Genomic DNA, 24812 nt, shown 5'->3' with positions numbered 1-24812 from the left:
AATGAGATATGAATGAGAATGTGTTTTCATATAATGACGTCATAGTGACGTCACGGTCGACTGATCACTTTGATTTTAGTTCGATTGTCGTCTTTTGGACACGATACATATATTGTATAAGTTTGACATTGGTAGGCAATGCACTTTCTGAGCTAACCTCTGCACAACTTTTGAGGAGAAATAAAGAAAGAATCAGTACAGATACAGAAGGTGATCCGAAGGATACTCAGATCACCTAATTAATAAATAAGAAAATAAAAAAGAATAATTGCCCAATGTATGAAAATTTGTAATTCTTGCTTCTGGATTGACAAAAAAAAAAAATTGTCTCGCCACGGCAGACCTTGTGAGACGGATAGGTTGCCGAAAGACCAAAGCTAATGATGGATAAATAAAATAATTTCTCACATAAAGGAGTTGGCTCTTGACACATAATCCGAGGTCATTTTTACCGACACAGTAAGAACAAACAATAACTAGAAATGTCGCTATGGCGACTGATGCCTCCGCCATAATGCATGATTCTTCCAATAGGTGTATAGTACAATGTCTTCACAATGTGTGATGACAGTTTCACATAATTGGCAAAATATTGAAATGACAGGTTTGTCAGAAATATCTTGAATGTTCTCTTTCCTTGAACTGGGTATGCTATAATTGTCTAAGAGTGCAGGTACACATATTTAGGGAATTGAGAATTTTTATTTGACTTCTGACGGACCCTTTTATAAGTTTATGCATTGAGTAATTTCCAAGGTATGAAGAAAGAGTGTAATTAAAGTACAAAATAGTTTTTTTTTTTTTTTTGGGGGGAGGGGGGCACTGAAACCTATCCTTTGACCCTTAACCTTTGACCTTTGACCTTCTGGCTAAAAATTTCCCAGAGAATCTCCATTAGGTAATGCATGTATGTATTAAGTTTTAAAACTAATAATGCAAGCATTGCATATACTAGTATATGAGGGAAATAGTAAAATTTTGAGGAGTTGACCTTGACCTTTGACCCCCCTGACTATTGACCCACCACCCCTCAATTCCCTAGATAATCCCTGCCAGTCAGTACATGCGTATGCACCAAGTTCCAAGAAGATACATTGAACCATTTCCGAGAAAAAAGATATTGCAACATTTTCACCTAACCTTTGACCTTTTGACCTTTGACCTTATGACATGAAACTCTCTTTAGAGAATCTTTACACAGTAGTACATGTCTACACTAAGTTTCAAGAAAATACCTTTGGGCATTGCATAGATATGAGGGAAATAGCAACATTTTTAGCATTTGACCTTGACCTTTTGACCTTTGACCTCTTGCCGATGTCACTAAAATCTACTCAACTAATTGTCCCATCATACATCATCCTTGGACCAAGTTTGGTGAAAGCTGCTTCATCCAGTTTTGAGTTATCACGTAAACAGATAAATTGTAGGATTTGACCTTGATCTTTGACCTTTGACCTCTGTCCGATTTCAGTAAAAAACTTATCAAGTAATTGCCCCATCATACATCATCCTCCGACAAAGTTTGGTGAAATTTGCTCGATCCAGTCTTGAGTTATCGCGTAAACGGATACAATTTCATGATTTGACCTTTGACCTTTGACCTTTGGCTGATTTCACCCAAAATCTTACCAATTAATTGCCCCATCATACTTTATACTTGGACCAAGTTTGGTAAAATTCCAGTCAATATTACTCAAGTTATCGCGTAAACGAAAGCGGACGGACGTACGGACGGACGGACAACCCGAAAACATAATGCCTCCGGCACCACTTCGTGGCGGAGGCATAAAAAAAAATGGGATTCCATCGGGATTGGGAGGTCTCCTGGTTCGAATCCCGATGGAATCCCATTTTCTTTGCTCATTTTTCCACTAATAAATTATATTCATTTCTGGTCAGTTTTCTTCTGTTTGCTTTTGTTTAATTGTTTTAAGTTTCACTGTTCCATCAAATAAAGAAAACCTTGTAGGTACATGCACCACCCCACCCTTGCGCAAAACACTCGGCCTATCTGATCTGGGGCCCGTTGCATAAAAGTTACAATTATGGTAACTTTGCCATCCAATGGTAACTACCATGGTAACAATACTCAACAGCCAATCAAAATCAAGAATTCTATGGAAGTTACCATTTGATGGCAAAGTTACCATAATTGTAACTTTCATGCAACGGGCCCTCTTTAGCTTAGCCTTTTGTCAAGGCCCTCTCGCTGTATGGTGAAGAGAGCCCAGCTGAGTGGGTTGCGCGAGGGCCTTTTGAGATCTGCTTCGCATCCTTTTGTTAGCCCTTTGAATTACCGACTTTTGCTCCCCGATTTTGGGAGCAAAAGTCGGGGTCCAATCAGCATGTCTGTCTGCTCGAACCCGATTTGAATAGAGCGAATGCACGCCGCTGCCGCAGACCTCACAGAACTCTACACACAGAGTGTGTAGAGTTCCGTGGCAGACCTCCTCGGGTGGTCAGTGATGCATGTGAACAGGCATGACCACCAAGGCTGAGGATGCGGGGAGCGCGCCATTCCATTGGTTGACCGGAAGCCATTAAAATGAGTATTCAGAAGGGTTCACGTTCCATGAATAATAATGTGTGAAGCAGATCTCAAAAGGCCCTCGCGCTAGCGCGCTCGGCTGGGCTCGCTTCGCTCGCCCATTACAGCGAGAGGGCCTTGACAAAAGGCTATCTTTAGCTTTGCCCTTGGAATAATATGGTACTCAATGATTGATCTGCCCCCAGTTTATCTGCATTCAGGCTGAGACCTAAATACCTCCTTATCCTATGTTGATTGATATGTAAATCATCTGATCTTTGATTAAATGATCAGTTATGTGTATTTCTTTTTGCAAAATATATGGTATTTAGGAAACCTATACCTCATTTGATGAAACCTCAATTTTGATTGGTCAGAAGTCACAAGTACTAGTACGGTACAAGATTTCGCACAAGGTTAAAAATAGCAGTGCTCTATTCAGGGAGGTGAACCCAAGTTGAGTAGTGCACCTTATCTTTTACCGAGTAGCAACATGGAACTTAGTCTTATAATTCCCCTGTTTAGAGTCTCCCAAAACACGGCACAACCTTCGAAGGTGGTGGCACTGTATTTACCTCAGATGATATAGGCTCCAAACCTACTATGGCACAAAACATGGGTTTGGAATGAGTCTGGTATGAGTCTTAGGTAAGGTGTGCTAAAAAAAAAAAAAAAAAAAAAAAAAAAAAAATCATATTTGATCTAATTATGGGCCTAGAAAAATCTTGTTGGAGCCATAGTGGGCCTTAAAAGTTGAAAAATGTTTAAAGAGAAGCATGGTGCTAGACTGTATTATGCTTCATAATCTAAGCATCAGTTACTGTGAAATAAGAAAACTGAGACCCCTTTTCCTCTATTTTTAATGACAGAAGAAACAGCAGGAGTGCAAGGAGATGAAAGTGAGGAATCTGGAGCATCTCAGAGTAAGTAGAAAACTTTAGATTCTCTCAATGGATGGGGAAGAAAGGGATTTTTATTTTATGTTATGGTGCATATGAATGTGTTGTAATTAGTTTTTTGAGTAGCCTTTTCTGTGGTTTAAATTGTAACTTCAGATGTTGCTGCCATCAGTGGCGTATCTAGGGGGGGGCAAGGGGGGCATGTGCCCCGGGCGCCACTCCTTGGGGGCGCAAAAAACGGAAAAAAAAAAAAAAACGAAGAAGAAAAAAAGAAAAAAAAAAAGAAGAAAAGAAGAAGAAGAAAACAAAAATGGGGGGGGGGGGCAGAAAACCAAATCAGGAAGAAGAGAATTCCATGTTCTGTAAGCTGAAATACAAAAATTTTCGGCTCGCTCACCAAAATTTACATAAAAAAGAAGATAAGAACAAAACATGATGATGACGCGGACAAAATGACAATGTCTATTGTGTTCACACATGTCATTTTATATTATTTTATATTATCTATAAGGCCGTCACTATATCTTGATTAGAATTGTAAAATTTGATAAACAAAAAATGACAATACCATGTTTTGTAAGCTGAAATACAAAAATTTTCCGCTCGCTCGCGTTCGCTCGCCAAAATTTATGAAAATTCATTACATTTAAATCACCCTCAAAAAGACACCTTTTAAGTGCTTGAAAAAGCATATCACGTGGACTTTGTTTAAAGTCCCTCCCGGGATAGGTTTGGGGTTGAACACTTTTTCAGAAATTAGGGGCGAAATTTTCGCGCTTGCCCCGGGCGCCGTCTTCCCTAGATATGCCACTGGCTGCCATAGACTTATGGGATGATGTATTATTTGAATCATTGTGGGATCGATTTCTCAAGAATATATGCCCATAATTGTTTTATCATATGTAGTCAGTCAAGGCTGTTGTGAATGGTGTTACATATGTTCTTGTCAATTTGTTTGCATCAGCTTCTCACAGAATTCCAAGGTTACTTTGCTTCTTATTTCTTGTTTACTCGTTTATCTGATGGAATCATGTGGTTACAAGCACATGATTTATGCCATTTATGATTCATGGTACTCCATGCTGTGAAGTACAATGCATGGAAAGTGAATACAGAAATGACATTTTTTTTTATTTCATTAATATGTAGTAGTTTTATGCTATACCAATGTAGGTATTTTGTAGGTGTATGTACTGTCAAAACATTATTTCTACATAGAATGATGAATTGCATAAATCTTGTAACTGCAATGATGTGAGTCACTTCACACTCAGGAATGATCCCCCCACAATCAAGCTACAGGAAAATTTCAGTTAGGTCCATCGTGTCACTGACAGTTCTGGTCTCAGAGTAAGAAACCCATATTTTGATATATCACTCATTCATCTGTGATGTTCTTGCTGGTGTGTGGAATACAGTGGATGTGCTGAGAGAGCTGTTTGGTAGGTTTGCCCTCTACGGCCGGGACATCGGTGACCCTGCCGCAGAGCCAGAGTCCAAGCCCAAGCCAGAGCAGCTGCTGAAAGAACTCACAGCACAGGGTGTAGCAGACTACATCAAGGAGGGAAAATGTGAGTTACTGCTGGTTACCATGGTAACTGATAAAAAAAAAAAACACATTCATCTCTATCAACCCACCAAGTTCCCCCCCCCCCAAAAAAAAAAAAAAAAAAAAGAAAAAAAAAAAAAAGATCACATTCCTATGGTTTGGTACTGTTTTGTTTGTTTGTTTTCAATCATATACTTTTGAATATTTGTTGTTAGTGTTTCATAAGATTAAGTAAAATGTTCCCTTTCATTTCAACCCTTGTCCTTCATGTGTAATTTTCTGTTTCAGTTGCAGATTTTTTGAAGCCTTTTAATTGCTGAACTTATGGTTTTGTTTTTCTCTCAAATTGGCATATTTTTGTGCCTTGATTTCTGAGTTTCTACAAATCAGTTCCATCTAATTTTTCTCCTATGTAGGATATGCAGGGAAAATTTTAGAGCAAGATGATTATTTTTGCATCAATTACCCTGTGACTTGTTGAGTTTTAATAGTCATCACTCAATAAACATCTAGTGGCAACTAGTAGCAGTTGCAGTTATTTTTTTGCAGTTATTTTTTATTTGGAAGAATATAAAACAATGTACAAGAAACAAGAAACAAATACATGCCAGGACTCCTAAGAAGCAAATTTATGCTTGTGGCTGGAGCCCTCAAACCAAAAAGGATAAAATACTGTACATACAATCAACCAGCACTTTTTGTGATATGGACTAATACACACAGAAGATTAGTCCAAATTAAAATAACACAATGTGTACTCAAGTCATCTGTTATTGACACAAAAACATATCTTTGCTTGATTTGTGGGCAGACATAGTACACACACGCACACACTCGCACATTTATCCTTAGTATACAGAGAAAAAGAGATGAGAAAGAGAAAGGTAGAGGAAGAAAGGAGGTCTAGTCAGTCATGGATACCATCTGTCTAAATACACTCTGTTTATATAATACTTTAAATCTGGAAAATGTAGTGCTAGATTTAAGGTCACCATCAATAGAATTCCATTCCTTTACACCTGTAAAATGTATGGATTGCAATCTTAGAGTGGAATAAGTAAAAGGTTTACAAAAATTGTAGCGGTACCGGGTGGGCTATGATAGCAGATACTGCTTCATAGCAGGGCAAGATCTAGAACTTACAGATGAGATAATGAATAATGCTCTGTAGTATACCATCTTCCCAGCTTGGGGGATTCAATAGCTCTTGATGATGTCACTCCAAAGAAGGTGCAATGAAATCTACCATGGCTCGTGATGAACCATGGTATTTTCTCCTCAGTTGGTGTTCTACCCACAGACTAGCTTTTCACATAGAGAACAATGGATTTTAATTGTCTTAAAATTCCCCATGAATGTTACAAGTTATATAGTTCTTGGTAATGCAATGTTTAAATGTGATCCTACTTTACAATACTGGCAATATATGATAATGATTTGACGTAAATCAAACTACTGTCTTTGTTTTGCATGATATCATTACAGGCAAGAATATCATTGTCATGAGTGGCGCAGGAATCTCTACATGTAAGTATCAGTGCAAGATTGGCATTATTATGTAGATTGTCTGTTTTGCTTCTTAAGATACAGTGCACTCCCGTTATAACGAACACGGTTATAACGAAATTCCGGTTACAACGAAATAAAATTTAGGGCCGCAACATTATCAACTCTATGTATTTTTATTGTTTATTCATTCGGTTATAACGAAATTTCGTTATAACGAAAGAAAATTGCCGGTCCCGAGGACTTCGTTATAACGGGAGTCCACTGTATATGCACTGCTCTGTTTATATCCACCCTGTGTGCATAATGAAAGTTCTGCCCGAGTGTGATACATGTGTGTAGCACTTTTCTCTGCAGAAATAGAAATATATTACATGTATGTACTTTTCCCCGTTGTGCCGCAGTATCTGTTACAAACCTGTAAAGTGAAAATGTGCTGATGTCATTATCTTATCTTGATTATTGTTGTTATTGTTTATATCATTTTCATCATCATGATGATGACAAATAATGATGTATTACCTGGTGTTACAGTCAAACCTGTCTATAGCGGCCACCCAAGGGAAACGAAAAAAGTGGCCATTATAGACAGGTGGCCGCTATAGACAGGTTATCCAACTATATGTTTGCATTGCCTATGCATGTACATGTATCATCGCTGTATACATCGCATAAGTATAATATGTACTTAGTGTACATGTACATGCGTCCGTATGCACACGTGTGTTTCATGCATTGAACAATGCCGGTGTTCATGAATTGTTGCATATACATTATAGTAGCATGTTGTACAGCCGTGAAGAAAGCTTAACACTAGTGCATTATTATGACTGAATAAGTGACGATTGCAGCGGTGGCGATCACTGAAAGTTGCCCATGGATGTCTGGCACGGCCACAAGTCAGAAAAACACGCTGAATTACCGGCTCTGTGGCCGCTATAGACAGGTTAAAATCTACCGCGGGAAACAAAATTTGTGGCCGCTGGCCGCGTTAGACAGGTGGCCGCTATACACAGGGTGTTTAACAGGGCTTTTCTCTCGGGGGGGATTTTTCAGTGGCCGCTATAGACAGGTGGCCACTATAGACAGGTGGCCGCTAAGGCAGGTTTGACTGTACTATAATTTCTGTTCCGTTTTGTAGTCAGTCTAATACTATAATGAGAGTAGTCGTTATCATTGTAAGTATTTCTATAATTGCTTCAAAAATATTCTGATTGATTTACTATGAATAATATTTTTTCAGTGATGATTATGTTACTTCATGCTAAGACAGAACTGGAGAATGGCCCATATGACAACAAATTCTTCTCTATTGATTGCATCAGTTTTGTTTGTTTGTTTGTTTGATGTTTGTATTCATGTATGTTTTGCAACTAGAAATGTTTTTAATTTCTTGCTCTCTGTCCATGCTCTGTGATTGGTAGCTGCTGGGATCCCAGACTTTAGGAGCCCAGGAACTGGTCTCTATGACAACCTACAAAAGTATAACCTTCCCAATCCACAGGCCATATTTGAGATTGGCTTTTTCAAGGTAAGAAGATATGGACTGTTGTATTCCACTCAAAGTAGTCAGGATTCAATGAAGAAAAAGTTAATTTTAGTAGTCAATTTAGAATGTATGTTTGTAAATCAGTTTGGACTCTGAGCATGGAACAAGAACAGTTCGGGGTAAAATTTCATATGTGTAAATGAAATTAGGCTGAATGTTGGACCTTAAATGTTGAGTGAAATGTAGACTCTTTCTGAATTCAGAGAAATATGTCCTCTTGTTGTGCTTCTTGAATTTCTAAGGGTTTTTTGTGCAGCAAATAAAGACTATTGTATCATCTTTTAAATTTGCATTCATAATCCATGCACCACTTTTTCACCATCTCTTTGTGAAACTTCACACTCAGACATGTCTTGTGTTTGCACAACAGCTCATAAATGAACATCAACCTAGAATTATCATTTGTGTTTGTTTGTGTGTGTGAGTGTGTATTTGATGTGTTTGTCTCTTTATTCCTGAATTGAAACAGGAAAATCCAGAACCCTTCTTCACGCTGAGTAAGGAGCTGTTTCCTGGCAAGTTTCATCCAACACCTTGCCATTTCTTTATTCGTCTCCTCCACGAAAAGGGGCTCTTACTACGACACTTTACGCAGGTTTGTGCAACTCAGCTGTTCCATCTTCCCCCTTAACTCTACGTTGCTCATGTGTGAAAAGATGGATCTGTTGCGTTATATACCCATCCTCCTATTTCTTGCAAACTTTTGTGCCAGGTACCAGTACTGTTCCTAATAATGCTTTCTAGATGCTTTTCAAATGTTGCAATGGAATGAAGTCAGTAGAAACACTTGATTTGAATAGCTTGCTTACAGGTGGGGGGTGTCCACACCCTGAATACTTTAATAAATTTGGATATTGTGGATCCAAGCAATTATCATTCCCTCAATTACAGAGAAGACAACTTTCATGCCTGCAAATAGAGGAGACCTTGTCATTGCTTTGTCTGTATTAATCTTACCATCATTTGAAAGCAGTGTAAGATTCTAAATTTGTTTAAACCATCCCAGGTTATATGATGATGATTATGTCAATGTCATTAGCTTACACATCTGCTGATTACTGGCTTAGAAACGTCAGAATGAAGCGCCATATAAATGCAATTATTATTAAAATTATTATTATTACAAAACTTAAACATGTTGAGGATGATCTGATTTTGCTGTGACACTTGTTTCCCATAGACACTTGCCTGAGTTTACTCGGGACTAGTCTTCATTGGGTTAAAGGACCACCTGGGGAAATCATTTAGCGGTCAACGTTTAACATTGCAATAGCTACACAAAACGTCCTTTAATATGCTAGCACACTCATTCAGTTGGCTTGCTGCAATATGAAGTCAGCATCTTAAAACACAAGACTGATGCCATTGCTGCTTTACGCTCATAGCATATTCCCATCACCAGTGAAATATATATGTGCTAGCAGTTTGGCTATGAGTCTTTATTTTGGGGTTTTTTGGCTCGTTTTTGTGTATTTTCTAGAACATTGATACTCTAGACAGGGTCGCAGGGGTGCCAGATGAGAAGATAATGGAGGCACACGGTTCTTTCCATGTGGGACACTGTCTGAACGCTGACTGCAGGAAGGAGTACTCAGAGGAATGGATGAGAGGTAGGAAATTGAAAACACATGCAGACTTTGTGTCATGTTCAGTTAAAGCCCAAGGATATTTTGTTTATGAGCTTGTAATCATGATGAATGGACAGAAAATTAATTTGAATTGTTGTTATGCAGCAAAGATAAATGCCCAGATACAATATAGCACATTGGCCGTTCCTTGACCAGCCTTGGGTAAAAATATCGAAGAAGCTTGAAACTTTAATGTTGGTCTAATGACTACCAACATAAACTGGGTATTGTGGGTTCAGAAAAATTAAGAATAAAGAATTTGTTTGATAAATATGGGGAACTTTACAACCACCCTTGGGCTGCATGGTCTTAACAGCCAACTCTGTGTGAGTCACTCGAAACATTTGACACATCATACATGTCCTTGTGTGATGTTTTGAAACTAACCTCAATGTTACTCTTTTAAAATCTGAATTAGATGATTTGTAAACAACTGTGGGGCCATTATTTGGGAGTATAATCCCACTTTTCATGTGTGTCTGTGTTTGTGAGTATATGTTTGTCTGTTGTGTTTGTGTGTATGTGTGACTTTGTGCTCCCTCCTTGGCTCCATTAAATGGGAAGCTACGAGAAAATTGCAAAAGGGAAAAAAAAAACACTAATGTCTAGAGCAGAATTTTTTTATGCATAAACATGGACTGTCTCACATGCATCAAGACATGATCACACACAGTGGTTTTGGTGTAATTCATGTAATTCAATCATCCTGCAGACATTCTTCATTTTCTTGTCAAAGTTTCTTCTCATACAGGGTAATGTTGCTGTTCAGATGGTAGTAACAAGTATAACAAGAACCAGCAGGCTGTATACTACATGATGAATTTACATCATACTGTGTGAATTGTCTTTTGATTTTAAGTTCCTGTTTACATAATGTTTGTTGTGTAGAATGTATGGAGGAGGAAATCTTAAGAGGAATTTTCTAATCAAATTGATTCTGCTTTCAGAAAAAATCATGGCAGACTTGGTGCCAAAGTGCAAGGCATGTGAAACTGGTGGTGTAGTAAAGCCAGGTGAGTTGACACCATGCAGTCTATCCTCCTATATCAATCTGTGGAATGGGTAGGGGTCATAGTCATAAGCTGTGAAACTACCATGTTCAACACTGCGTCCGTATGTAACATTTAAATCTCAGTGTAATTCATGGGACCCAAAAGAAACCGTGAACACTTCTGAATAGATCAACCGATTAAAAAACTTCTGAAAAAATATATCATGTAGCTCTATGCCTGCCATATTCAAGCAAATATTAATCTTCATGACACATAAAGGGTTTGTGTGAGGTTCTCCCACAGCTTTTTCTGATCTAGCAAGTATTGATAAATGTAAAACACAGTGAAGATGAGAAAAGAATTGGAAAAGGTGAATAGTTCTTAACTCAGATTTCAGACCAGAAACATCTATTACTTGATGTATGAGTAATCTGATTCTATAGTTTTGTGTCAGATGTAGCAGATATACATACATGATTTCACAGTTCTATGCAGAACATTTATATGATATAGACTGGCCTTGAGGGGATTTATTGCCCGAAGTAGAATTGTATTGCCTGAGTCAAAGACGAAGGCAATACAATTCTAGTGAGGGCAATTCATGTTGTATCCCCCGAAAGTAGACAGTCCATATCATTATTTTTACTAATCTTACGCTTCTTGAGCACAAACTTGAATCATTACAATGTAAACTTTCTGATTTACGGTAACAAATTTCCACTCGGCGCCAGGTTGAACCCTACACCACTGCGCTCAACTGCACCAACATGCGCCTGCATGCACACAATCCCTATGCATAATTCAGGTGTGTAGTGCACGTAACAGCCAGCTTACCAAAGAAGATTTTCAGCTCACACAGTCGCAGCGATTGTCCTCTATTTTTACGTGCTAATGTATGTCAATTTGCCCTCTGTTGCAAAACTCAGGTATGCTGTGCGCGTAACAGCCAGCACACACAGTCAGACACATGCCTACACACGGTGCAGCGATCGTCCTCTAATTTTACGTGTTAGCGTATGGGAATTTGCCCTTCGTCGCGAAACCTCTCTGTGAGAAACTCTCATCAACAGCAAATTTTCATCACTGTGAACTCAAGTGCCCAGATGCTAGCGGTTTGTGCATACCTTGGTGATTGACCGGAATGTTTACATAAAAGGTTAATGGCGAAACCTGGAAGAAGAAAAATACCCACTAATATTGCCCGCCCGGAAACTGGTGGTTTCCTGACCAATCAAAATACCAACTACAATTGCCCAGTAAAACTACCTTGTAATTATCATATCTATCAATGTTGGAAATGTAAAACATGGTAATATTAAGGAATACATTAAAATGAGTTTGAGAAGTTAGTAACCGAGTCATTATTTTTAGTTTAGAGTGTTTTGTATTACAATTGTAAGTTGTGAATTTATAGTGAATTTGAGATGAGAATCACCTGGATTTTATTTGATTCTGCCAACCATTTCCATTGTAGAATAATCTTAGTTTCTTAAAATCTTTTTGTTTTTCCAGGACACTATTTTATAGTGTAGTTTATAATATGAAGAGTGTGATCACAAAATGTGTCAAGCACCATTTTTATACATTCTAAATTAAGTCCATCATCGAATAGGGCAAAATAGGGCAAAATATATAAAACCTTTTTTAACATAATGAGAAATATTCTTTTACTTCTGATTAAAGATGCTCTATTTTTTTTCTTATTATTTTGTATGTCTTTTAGCAGTTCTAATTGCAAATATCTCAAATTAACAAAAATGGAGTTAACTCAATTTGCAACCAAACTCTTCATATGTCTTTCTGGTTTGCATGTTCTTTGAGTAGACATTGTCTTCTTCGGTGAGTCCCTCCCGGTCAAGTTCTTCCCACTTGTGATGCAGGTAAGTCTTCATTCAAAGTTGTAACATACTGTTTAAGTGGAAATTTTTGTGTGATTGGTTATTTTTCACACTAAGCGAGGTAAGATGAACTTTGTGTATTTTCAATTTTGCAAACAGCAGCAATAAGTGAATGAGCACTTCAAACAGCTTACTGCTGCCATAGCTGTTTATGGCAGCATATACTGTAAAAGGTAACTGGTCCACATTACAACAGCAAATTAACACATTCTACAGGACTAGTGATCATGACGAAAACATCAAATAACCTACTGGTTACAGTTATCCCCCCCCCCCCCCCCCCCCAATGCAATGCACCTTTAAAGCTTTTGCTTTCAACTATCCATGAATTCTGAAGAACAAAATCATACACATACTGAAACACGAGTGCAGCCTAATCTGGCAAAAGACCTGTGGCGAGGTACCTACATGCATAACTCAAGCGTGAATTCATTGTGTGCGCAAAGATAACAAGCAAAAGATTTGTGAACTTTTCTTTTCATAGTTTCATGTCAGAAAAAAATGCACAAGAATTTCCACTTTTACGGTATGCTATGCACACCATGGCCCACTGCTCAGTTGACAAATAATGGCTTCTAAAATGAATGTCAGAAAACGGGTGTTTTTGTATGCTAAACACTGGCTAGACCATTGTGTCAGGAGTGTAGGCTTTTAAGCCATCTCAACAAGGAAGTTTGCTTTTATTGAAGAAGGATGTGTCATTCTCAAGAGAAAGCTATCATGATTGAGATCAGAGCAACAGAGAAGTGGCAATTTGAGCAAAATCAGTCAAGTACAAAGAAACCTGTGACATTGCTATTGTCAATGAGTCATTTTAGATGCCTTGGAAACTCAAGATGGCCATCTTAGTCACATACCCGTGATATTGCTTGTGTGAAATTTAGTATTGACACCAAGACAAGTACAGACAAATTTGTACACACTGTGGCCCGAATTCACGAAGGTGGTACAAATGAAACCATGGCTTAAACCATGGACAAAAACCATGGAGCGCCAAGTGTCGCACGGAATATTTCGTTACGAAATTGGTAATTTCGACGACAAAATGGCCGTTTCGTTAACGAAATCATCATTTCATGGACAAAATGTTCATTTAGTTACAAAATGTCATTTCGTTACAAAATAATCATTTCAACAACGAAATGACTGATTTCGTAACGAAATATTCCATGCGACACTTGGCACTCCATGGTTTTTGTCCATGGTTTAAACCATGGTTTTATTTGTACCACCTTCGTGAATTCGGGCCTAAATGTATAGGAGTTACCTTCATTCTGTAGTACTTGTGATGACACTCTTAGAATGTTTTATGTGGATTCACAAATGCAAGACTTTTTTAAAACAAAATACTGGTAGTTTCAGATTACCAGTACTGTAATTCCATGTGATGAAATGTGACAAAGTGAGGTTTATAATGCAGTTGATGGCATTAGTGTGCATGAAACGCAGTGCATACTAGTCTGACTGTATGGCTTAGGTTTATAGTCTTCATCATGTGACTTACGAGAAACTAGCCTGTGATGACGTACATTGTGGAATAGGGAGGCGAGGGATAACTGCTGGAGCTAATGTCACTCGCTCACAGGTTCATCCGTTACCTGAACATTGGTCTGGAAAAAAAAAAAAAAAAATGCATAGTTTGGAATATAATCATGAGCCATGAGGCCTTCTGTAAAGATCCTGTAGCATGGGGGAATATCATGCAATGGGAAGGCAGGCCCGATTCGGATATTTGTGGAAATCCCCATAACAAATTGTGTTAAGATTTTTTGCTGATATCTATGTGAAGCTCATACGCAGCTGAAGAATCCCACTGGTATTGAACATTACCATTGATTGTAAGCTTCAATACACATCTTTGCTGACGGGCAATTCTATTCTAGCAGGGCTGTGCTGTTGTGGTATTTTAATGTACCCAGGTGGGCAGCGAATAAAGGCCGATTCAATTGGGCCAATCTTCCCTCCCCATGCTACTGGGTCTTTAGGAGCTGCTTGAGTACTGGCTTCTCAGTGCCATATGTAGTAGCATTACTGTGGTTGTCCTGCTTTTCTGCAAGTTTGACAGCTTCATAAAAACATAAAACTTCATAAAAGTTCCTTTCCAACAGTCTTTCTTTTTTTTCGCTGTGTTTTGTTCACAAGGATTTCCCAAAGTGTGACCTATTACTAGTGATGGGGACATCACTGGTTGTGCAGCCATTTGCATCACTGATTGACAAGTAAGTAACAAATAATACTACTAAAAAAGAGATGTCTCAAACTATGGCACCCATCTCATCACTGTCATATGTAGGAGATGAATGAATCAAATTTGTTTTGTGTGTGTTTACGTAGGTACATCTGAAATGGCAAATAAATAATAGCAATAATGATAAAAATAATAACCTGTATTAGTCCTGATAAAATTGCTCTGAGAGATTTGTAGATTTAAGCCAGGACTTTTGTGTCCATACAAAGAGCTATATAAGAAGTAGCTATCATTGTCTCCCCAGTACTTCTTCCAGGAGGATACCTTGGATTTCAGCAGTGTTATGCTGCTACATCCCTTTTGTGTGCATGCTACTGGCCTTATTTCCTTTCAGATTCTATTCAAATTTAGTATGAAGGTGTATCATCATGATATCTAGCTGCCCATTGTGGTGATTAATACCACCTTCACTTGTTCTGTCTTTGTACACAAAAGGTTTTTTTTTTTTTTTTTTTTTTTTTTTTTTTTTTTTTTAAGGGTCTGCTTGTATATGCCATACCAGCTACATTTCTTGACAGATTTTATTCAAGTTCTGTATAGAGATTTATCAGAGTCTTGATCTTGGGGCCACCAATGTTATGCCTTTTATTGGTTCAAAAGCCACCACCATACAATCCACACCTTGAGATGGATTTTTTATTTTTTTTTTAACTCATAATTTTTATTTATTTTGGTCACGAAGCTTCAGAAAATGCTGGTTATCAGATATTCAGTCTATCATGAAATAAAGTCAAAAGAAGCTACAGATATTGCTGCTGCATCGAAACATTTTCTATTTGTGAGATGAACTTATAAATGCAGAATTATTTTTGTTTGCAGTTGGAGAATAAAGATGAAAACCAAATGAGAAACAAGACAGAGTATTCCCATTGTAGGCCCCATAAGGATTTAATGCTATCATAGATGCTGTGATGAAGATTTTACAGTGTGTATACTGAAAGAGTCAATTTGTTTTGATGTTTTCATATTACTGCAGAGTGCCTGAAACAACCCCTAGGGTGCTGATAAACAATGAAAAGACAGGGCAGGTAACTACAGTACTTTTTAACATTTTACGTATACTGCAGTAGACTTTCATTGTGTGGATAAAAGCAGAAATATCTGTTTCGCAAGGTCAGTATTAGCACAAAGGAGATTTTTCTTAAATTGTGGAAGTGGAAATTAAGACTTTGATATGAAACATTATTGAGTTCCAATTATAACTGGTAACATACATTGATTGGTATCGTAATTTTTGATTTTACCTTAAGTGACACTGAGAAGTCTCTATCTGTGATGTACTACATCAATCCTAAGTACCATCATAGTGAAAGCATATTTCGTCGCATGCCCGACAGAAGGGCCCTAGCAAGGTTACTTTGTGCAAGCCTTAGGGCCCTTCTGCCAGGCAGGCAACAATATTTTTGTTCGTAATTATGAGCAATAGGGGCCCCGTTTCATAAAACTTGTTATCGATAACAAGTAACAATACTTGTTATAAGCTACTGAAATCCTTACATCTGGCTGAGAGCAAATTTGTCATAGAAATGTGGCAGTTACTGATAACAAATTTTGTGAAACGGGACCCAGGAGTATTTACAAGATTTCTGATGATAATCAAGATTATGACACCTCATACATCACTCAGACTTAAACATTCTTTGTGCTCATTACGCCACAGACGGATCCCTTGATGATGATGCTTGGTATGGGAAGTGGGATGGACTTTGATTCCGACAACAAGTACAGGTGAGTGAAGAACATTCAAATGCCTGGTAGAAATATATGAAATCAAATATGAAGAGAATTCAACATATTTTTCACTTTTCTAGTATGGTGAAAGAGCACTTGACTCTACCTCTTTCAGAAAGCAAGGAGATTGTTATTACCCTTAACATGTTTCGGTAACAAGTCAACAAAATGTGTACTCTTCATAAAAAAAATTAAGTCTTGTTGAATTCTCTGTATATTTGCTTTATATCTTCCAATTTTCCTCAAATTTCCACTGATGTGTTCTGATAATTGCTTCATTCACTCAATCCACATGTATATAAAGGTGAAATTGTCCTTTGCAGGACAGAAAAAATCTCTTTCTCTCCCATAATCTCCCTCACTCATTGTATTAAATGTCTCCTCTCTCTCCATCTTTGTTTCCGTCATTCTCTTTAATGTCTCCTTTCTCTCCCCTTACTCTCACTGTCCTGTCCCATTACATCACACCAGGGATGTGGCCCTCCTTGGATCATGTGATGATGGCTGTAAGAAACTTGTCGAGCTGCTCGGCTGGAAGGTATGCTTCACCTTCATTCTGAAACATTTCCAATCCTTAGGCACATACATTGTATGTCACACTCTGGCCCCAACAATTAACTAGGAGCAGAAGTTTCTGTAGAATTGACCAAGTGACTGGATGGTACTGACTCACACATTCATATCTTTTTGTTTTTCTTCTGTATTTAGTTTATCTGTACTGCGGGCTGAGAAAAATATTGTCCAACATTTAGTAGCAGTTAAATGGGGAAATCAGATCATATTCAGAATTGTAGTGATATAGTTTGGGCCCATTTTTGTTCCTAATAAGGAAAAAAAATAAATGCACACAAGAAATACCTTTTTGAAGATGATTATTAGCATAGGTTGGTCATAGCTTATTACCCACGCCGATGGAAATTGGCAGGGTTATGTAATGGGCTCCGTATGGTTGTTTGATTTTTTTGTTTGTTTGTGTACAAGATAACAAGAGAATGGGTGAACAGATTTGCGCCAAATTTTCAGGGAATGTTTGGATAGTGACAAAAAAGAATCGATTAGATTTTGATGATAATCGGTTGACCCCTGCAAATTCTATATGACCTTGTAGTTTTGACCCCATAGTATAGAATTGCAACTACTCTGTAGCGCCGCTAAGGCGTGGGTCTGCCGCCTTTGACGGGCGTTCTAGTTGTTTGATGTGATGTCATGAAAGCATCCAGTCTTGTTGTTCTTGCACTCAAGACTAGGGTATTTTGCCCTGTTTTCTTTTCTTTTTTTTTTATCTGTTTCTTTGTCCTGCCCTATGGCTCTGTGTCCTCACAATATGTACCAGAATCTTGAATATTATGCTATTGTTTTAATCATTGTATCCATCATATACGAGTTCTGTGATAATTTCTCTATACAGTTCGACCTCGATTATCCGGCCTCCTTTTATCCGGAAATCTCTATTATCCGGATGCGTTCACGCAGTGAAGGACTTTTTTTTTTTCATCCGAAAATTGAGAAAAAACAGTGACTTTCATGGATCTACATGTATGTCACTAATTTTAATAAGATGTGCATGATAGGTTTCTCAATATCTAATGAGGTAAAACATGTATGATTTTCACATAAAGATATACATGTACTTTCTTTTTGTGAAAAAGGGACTACAATTTTGCGCAGGCTAGCATAGATTACACCACCGTTGCGGGGTACGCTACCTGCCTAGCTACCAGTGCACTGGGACGGCAGCTTGGACAGCAGCTATATAAATTTAACATTGTGTCTCCCATATCCGGCCAATTCGCTTATCCGGATGAGCGCCGGTCGCGACATGGCCGGATAATCGAGGTCGAACTGTACTTCAAAAAGAGTGAAAATACATGTAGTTTTGAATGTCATAGTGTGTGATTATTCCTTTCTTCTACTCAGTATAAGAATGGGGGATGAACATGTAGAAGTACTTCTCTATTGCCATATGATGACATGATATTGTAAATTTCCTTTCACATTTTCCATCCACAAACATCTGCATGATATCATGTAGAAGGAATTTGATGCCCTGCTTAGGAGGGTTGGGAAAAATAAGACTGGGGCAAGTAATGCTGGCAAACAAGGAGCTGCCAAATCAGTCTCCAAAGCAATGTCTAACAAGGCAGCAACATCTCAATCTGTTACTCGTAACAAGACCTCTACTGGTGTTTCCACCACAAAATCTTCTGCCAGGAGTGCCAAGAGCGGGTCACCATCACACACATCCCCAAAAGCGCCTGCCGCAAAGTCTGCTTCAAAAAATTCAGCAGATGCTATGGCAAAGAAGTCTGGCACGTCCACAAAAGTTGTCAAACCTTCTTCTGGTAATCCATCAGGAGCAGGGTCCGATACCAACATGCCAAAAGTTGGCCATGCCAAAAACTATAGCCCCAAGAAATCTAAAGCTAGTGGGGGGACAAAATCTGGTGTGAAGCAAACTGCTAAAAGCGCCTCAGCCTCTCAGTCTGCCACAAAAATCACAAAAATGGCTTCTGCATCAAAGTCGGTTACAAAGAGTTCTAAGGCTGGATTGAAAGGCAAGTCTGCCAGTAACCCAACTGCAAAATGATCTTCAGCGGCACTTGGGGGAGGAGTTATCTGCCAGTGCAACTAATAAAAACAAACAGACAACTGAATTGTTTGCCATTTTCCAGCATCACTAGACTTTGATGTTCAAGTTACTTCTGAAATTCAATGAGTGGCAACACTTTCTACCACAAAACCTGTAGACATTTCAGCAACAAGGTCGAAACTTGATGGATCATTTCTGAGGCTGAATAAAAAATCAACATCAAACTTTCAGTCAAAACAAGATAAATTACTCAGTCACATTTCACGCCTTCATATCATATACCACTTCTCAGCATAAAAGCACTGCTCCACTATGTGACAATCAGCACAGCACCATAAATAGACAAAGTAAAATTACTGGATAGTTTCAACTCAGTCCTGTGTACACAGAACAATCAGGAACCTACCGGCAAGCATGCTGTTAGAACCACTTGTGTAGAGACAACCTGTTGATAAAGTTCACTAGGTTAATTCCTTCCCCACCAATTTTACATGCATGATTATATGTGAATCTTTAGGTAAGGACCACCTGACTATAATGTATACTTCTCTATTTTCTTTATTAATTCTGGTATATGTGGTATTCTTTATGTGTGGCCTGATTGTGAAATAGATCTTGTGATATACAGTGTATACAGTACCCATTGTTGTAGTTATACATTACATAAAAAAAAAAAATTAAAAAAAAGAATGTATATAATGAATATGCTACATGTATATATGCAGAAAGTATTAACACATACACACCCACACACACACATGCACATGCAATAGTCGTCATGCATTTCTTATCACATCCCTCCCATGTGTGATTATGAAATAGATCTTGTGATACAGTACCCATTGTCCTAGTTATACATTACATTTAAAAAAAAAAAAAATAAAATAAATATATATATATATATATGTGAATATATGAAATATGAATATTTATATATAATATATATATGCAGAAAAAATGAACACATACACACCCACACACACACATGCACATGCAATAGTCGTCATGCATTTCTTATCACATCCCTCCCATGTGTGATTATGAAATAGATCTTGTGATACAGTACCCATTGTCCTAGTTATACATTACATTTGAAAAAAGAAAAAAAAAATATATATATATGTGAATATATGAAATATGAATATATATATATATATATATATATATATATATATATATATATATATATATATATATATAATATATATATATATATATATATGCAGAAAAAATGAACACGTACACACCCACACACACACACACACACACTCATGCAATAGTCGTCATGCGTTTCTCATCACATCCCTCCCATTATCACTCCACGTCATGCAGAAGGAGTTCGATGCACTTTGTGAAAAAGGTGCCGATCAAAAGGGCGAGGAGGCCAAAACTGCATCGGGGGCAGCCGCCGAGGCATCATCAGAAGACACAAAAAGAGAACCGTAGAAGCTCCCGTGATTTACAGAGAAGATATCTATTTCAGAATGAGATTCATAAAACTACTGGATCACAACCAGGATTCATTCTTTTATGATGTATTTTCTTTTGTTGATATATGTGAATTTCAAAATCTTCTATGGATTACCGATTTATAATGCTGCTTTACTCTGACTTTATCATTCAACTTCAGTGATATGCTTCATAGACTATAGCTTGCATTGCTTTATGATCTTGTACTGAGATATATCATCAGGAAATCTGAGAAAATATAAACGTGTTAAAATGAGAAATATTTGTAGGGACTGTATTCCTTAGAACATATCGATATATTTGCAATGATTGACATTCTCAGATATGTATTTGAAAATATCATAAAACTTGTTTGCATTTTTCATTGCAAATATAATTCCTGAAAGTCAGTTGGATGAAATAGACTGAAATGTATAGTCAAAGTTGCCATCTGGGTTGGCAGTGGGGAGCTTTAGATTTGCGACGCAGACTGTTCTCCTCTCTCCCCCTTTTGTTGTAAAGTAGCTTTAGATTTCGCAAAGATGCAGCCTTTACAAAGTAAAATGGCGCCCCCATATGTCATTTGTCATCATTGCATCAAGTGGCTCTCTGCGTCATGAATTTGAGCTGATACCAAAATGGCCCAGAACCGTTGTGAAAGCTATGTAAGTATATATAGCTATAGCTATATAACTATATCATGATAAGCAGTCTTGCGCATGCGCAAAACAGTTTTTTTTTTCTCTTAACGTCCACAATTACAAATCTAAAGCTCCCAAATATATTCTCAGAGAGAGGAAGAATCTTTTTGTATAATTATGCTTCTGCTATATCAGTTCCAAAGACATTATTTGACTGTTAAGAGAACATTGATTGCAAAATCATTGAGACATTTCACACGTAAGTTTGGATGGATTTCTGCCATTTGGATTTTAACTTTGTATAAGTGCGTGAACACCATTGATGATTATGAAGGTAGTGACCCTATTCTTCATTTGTTAGTACATTTTTATGAGTCTTTTATCACTTTATCACTTCTGTATTCGGTCTTCTATCTGTATGTTCAGGCTGTCTCAAAATGCAAATAATGTGATATAGAGATATATACAGTGTATTTGCATTTGTGTTTATTCAATTGTTATTCTTGATATATTGTAGAAAATTCTGAAAGAGATATATATTTTGCATTTGTGTTTCTTTAACTATTATTCTTGTAATAGAAAATTCTGTTCATATGCTGGATAAGAAGATCATGAATTGCCAATGTTTGTGAAGCTGTGGGTCAAATGGGGACACATTGTATGTCTCTCCTTTCTAATGTCCTTCTACAATGTATTAGCTCAGGGATAGGGTCTACTTTCAGTGCATAATTTTGCGTTCACTATCTCAGCGTTTTTTGTGCCCGGAATTTGTCCCAGTGGACATTACCACCTTTGATGCCAAATATCAGTTCTTGATGTCATCCAAAAAGCATACAAGCAATCAACAGAATCAACAAAATCAAAATCAACAAAATCAGCAGACTGTAGTGACATGATACTTATAAATGTAGTAAATAGTTGGTATTTGACTCATTTCTGTCTCTGTGTGCAATACAGATACTCCAGCTGATGGTCGAAAAGAGATAATTTTCTCTTATTTAGCTGGTACAGTCAATGTATATTGATGTATGTTGAGATGATGATGCATATTAGACTTCGTAGTGTCTCTCCGCACAATTTTTTTTTTTTTTTTTTTTTTTTTTGGTAGCATGATGATGATAATCTTGTATACCCATATTCATTTAGGATTTTTTTTTTTTAAGATTTCATAATATGGTGGAACCTCATTATAAAGAGGTTGTATATAACAAAACCCTCATATAACAATTTGATTTTGCAGGTTCCACCTCTTCAGATTTCTGTGTTCTGTACCCTGATATAATGAGAACCCTGATATAACAAGATAATTGCCATGGCTGTGAGGTCCTCACTATAATGGGGTTTTCCTGTGCTTGGTGAACTATAAACAACATAATGAACTTGAGCAAAGACACATGGGAAATTTAGAAATTTATGAGAATATTGAGTCATTATTTCCCAAATTTGACATCATCATTGTATAACTTACATTAAAATGATACTGAAATTGAATATGCATGTGTACATGTATGTTCCTCAAGTTTGCCTCGATATAGCCTGTTACAGTGCACTTTTACGTGTTTGCATGATAGCCCAAGTGTAGTGTATGATGTATATTATGTGCATTTTTCTTTTTAACCGATAGAAAGAGAGAATGGCAAATATTCTTTTCTGATTCAATATTAAATGTGAAAGGACACAAATGATAGCTATACAGACCAAGGAGGTAGTGCCTCCTTGTACAGACAAGATCTATGCATGGAGTTCAACACAAGACCACTCCGTGACAAGATTCTGTCAGTATGCATATTTTCATAGTAAAAAAGAAAGAAAAAAAAGTAACATTGGATCATGATATATGTAAATGTAAGTAAATCATGGATAAATGTTGGAACATTTTACTTATATGTAGAAAGGTTCCTTCCTTACGTTTTATTTTGATAGTTCTTTTTATTTCTTTTTATGATAAAGTCCGGTAACTTTTCATGGACTAATTTGGTAAAATTTCATTATACTGAAACTGGACAAGGACTTTATTGTGAACTACGTGCATATTGTTATATTTGTGTTGATTTTCACTGTGTTGATGTTATAACGACAATCTGCCGAAAGATAATGAAAAGTGCTCTTATCCTGGTCAACTTGAAGTACATAGGCATACATCAGTTATCATCCTTGGTAAGGAGGTTAGTTTTATTAATTGAACATGCAAAAGACAACGTCATAGAGCAATTTGTAACTTCATGTATACCGTGTATATACTAGGTGCTACAAATAACATTTCCCACGTTTGATCCTTAATAGTTCAAAAACTATATATCAGATAACAGTGACATTGATATAGGCAGTAGCTGAAGAGTGTATAATTTTGTTAGAGGTAATTTAAAAATGAAAACATAAATCAGTTTCATTAGATTCACGATATATTTTTGAGTTAGGGTTTAGATTTTGCTCTGTTTTCAACCCTCTGTACAAAACTTTAACTTTGCACAGGGCTCGATTGGTGTGTATGGGAGTGTGTGATTACATCCAGACAATGGTCCTGAACAATGGCCAGGGTTTGAATGCTCTATTTCATATATAGAAATTCCACTATCACAGCTAGTCTTTATTCATCCTGAAATGTTGTGTATGCAAGCACATGAAAACATACAATGTGCTTACTTTTTTCATGTGCATGCATTTCACCCTTCCCATGAATTCAGACTAGCAGTGCCCAGAGTAATCCATCATGAATTATTAATAAAGCATTCATGTGCCTTGGAGCAAGAGACCAGAAGCCTAGTCAGCAGAGCTCTGAAAAGGTGGTATTCGTGGTATTCATGTCTGTTGTTCAGGGTCATTGTAAGTACATACTGACATTCACATCATTGGTTCCTGTCTAAAGTTCAGTTTTGTACAGAGGGTTCAAATTTGACCAAATCTGGAGCTTAACTTTAAAATCAATCATGGATTTAAAGAAACTGATTCATGCTCTCATATTCCAATCACCTCCAACAAAATTGTACACTATTCAGCTATTACTCATATCAATGACAGTATTATCTGATTATATAGTTTTCAAGCTATTAAGGATCAAAATTGGGAAATGTTTTTGTAACACCTAGTACTTATTGACATTGAATTCCTGATGCGTGATAGGATATATGTATAATTTTTTTGATGTGCAAGGAGTTAAACTTGGCTAGGTCGTTTGTCTGTCATGTTTATGAAGGAATCGTCTTTAGATGATTCGGATTCATTTTGCTCTATCAAGATTTTAGACCTAGATGGAATCATATACCTTGGTAATTAACACCATATTGGTGTTTTTAAGTTAGTATAATGTCCATAGTAATTACAAACTCAATAGCAATGATACAGTAGTGAAATTATATGGAGGCACTTGGTGTAATAAAAAATAAAGTCATATACTGCTGTATACTGTTACAGGTGATTGGATTCAGTTATTGCTCATGTAAACCGTTTATTTGAGTGAAAAAAGTGGAGGAAAAAAAAGCAAAAAAGAAACTCATCAGTAATTAAAATGTGATAATGCACTCGTGTGATATGCCCAGTCACGACTGAACGCAAACATAAAAAGTAAATGAATACTAATATTGGTTAATTACCATGAATTTTTT

At 37.1% G+C, this 24812-nt stretch overlaps 1 protein-coding gene across 2 annotated transcripts in view; it reads left to right on the top strand.

The window, feature by feature from the left end:
- Positions 1–20594, top strand: part of LOC140231832 (NAD-dependent protein deacetylase sirtuin-2-like) — a 36604-nt gene extending 16010 nt beyond the window's left edge. Inside the window, exons 2-14 of one of the 2 annotated variants that reach the window (XM_072311986.1) lie at positions 3400–3453; positions 4848–5000; positions 6464–6505; positions 7909–8015; positions 8503–8628; positions 9514–9643; positions 10609–10674; positions 12478–12533; positions 14694–14770; positions 15776–15827; positions 16460–16527; positions 17002–17068; positions 20453–20594. In XM_072311986.1, coding sequence (XP_072168087.1) covers positions 3400–3453; positions 4848–5000; positions 6464–6505; positions 7909–8015; positions 8503–8628; positions 9514–9643; positions 10609–10674; positions 12478–12533; positions 14694–14770; positions 15776–15827; positions 16460–16527; positions 17002–17068; positions 20453–20566 — 1112 coding nt within the window. In that variant the 3' untranslated portion in view covers positions 20567–20594. The remainder of the gene's footprint in view (positions 1–3399; positions 3454–4847; positions 5001–6463; positions 6506–7908; positions 8016–8502; positions 8629–9513; positions 9644–10608; positions 10675–12477; positions 12534–14693; positions 14771–15775; positions 15828–16459; positions 16528–17001; positions 17069–20452) is intronic. The other variant, XM_072311993.1, reaches the window with a different exon arrangement.
- Positions 20595–24812: the final 4218 nt, after the last annotated feature.

Source organism: Diadema setosum, chromosome 1 (assembly GCF_964275005.1).
Source record: "Diadema setosum chromosome 1, eeDiaSeto1, whole genome shotgun sequence".
NCBI classification, from domain to species: Eukaryota; Metazoa; Echinodermata; class Echinoidea; order Diadematoida; family Diadematidae; genus Diadema; species Diadema setosum.
Note: the sequence above shows the minus strand (reverse complement) of the source record. Positions and strands in the feature narration are given on the sequence as shown.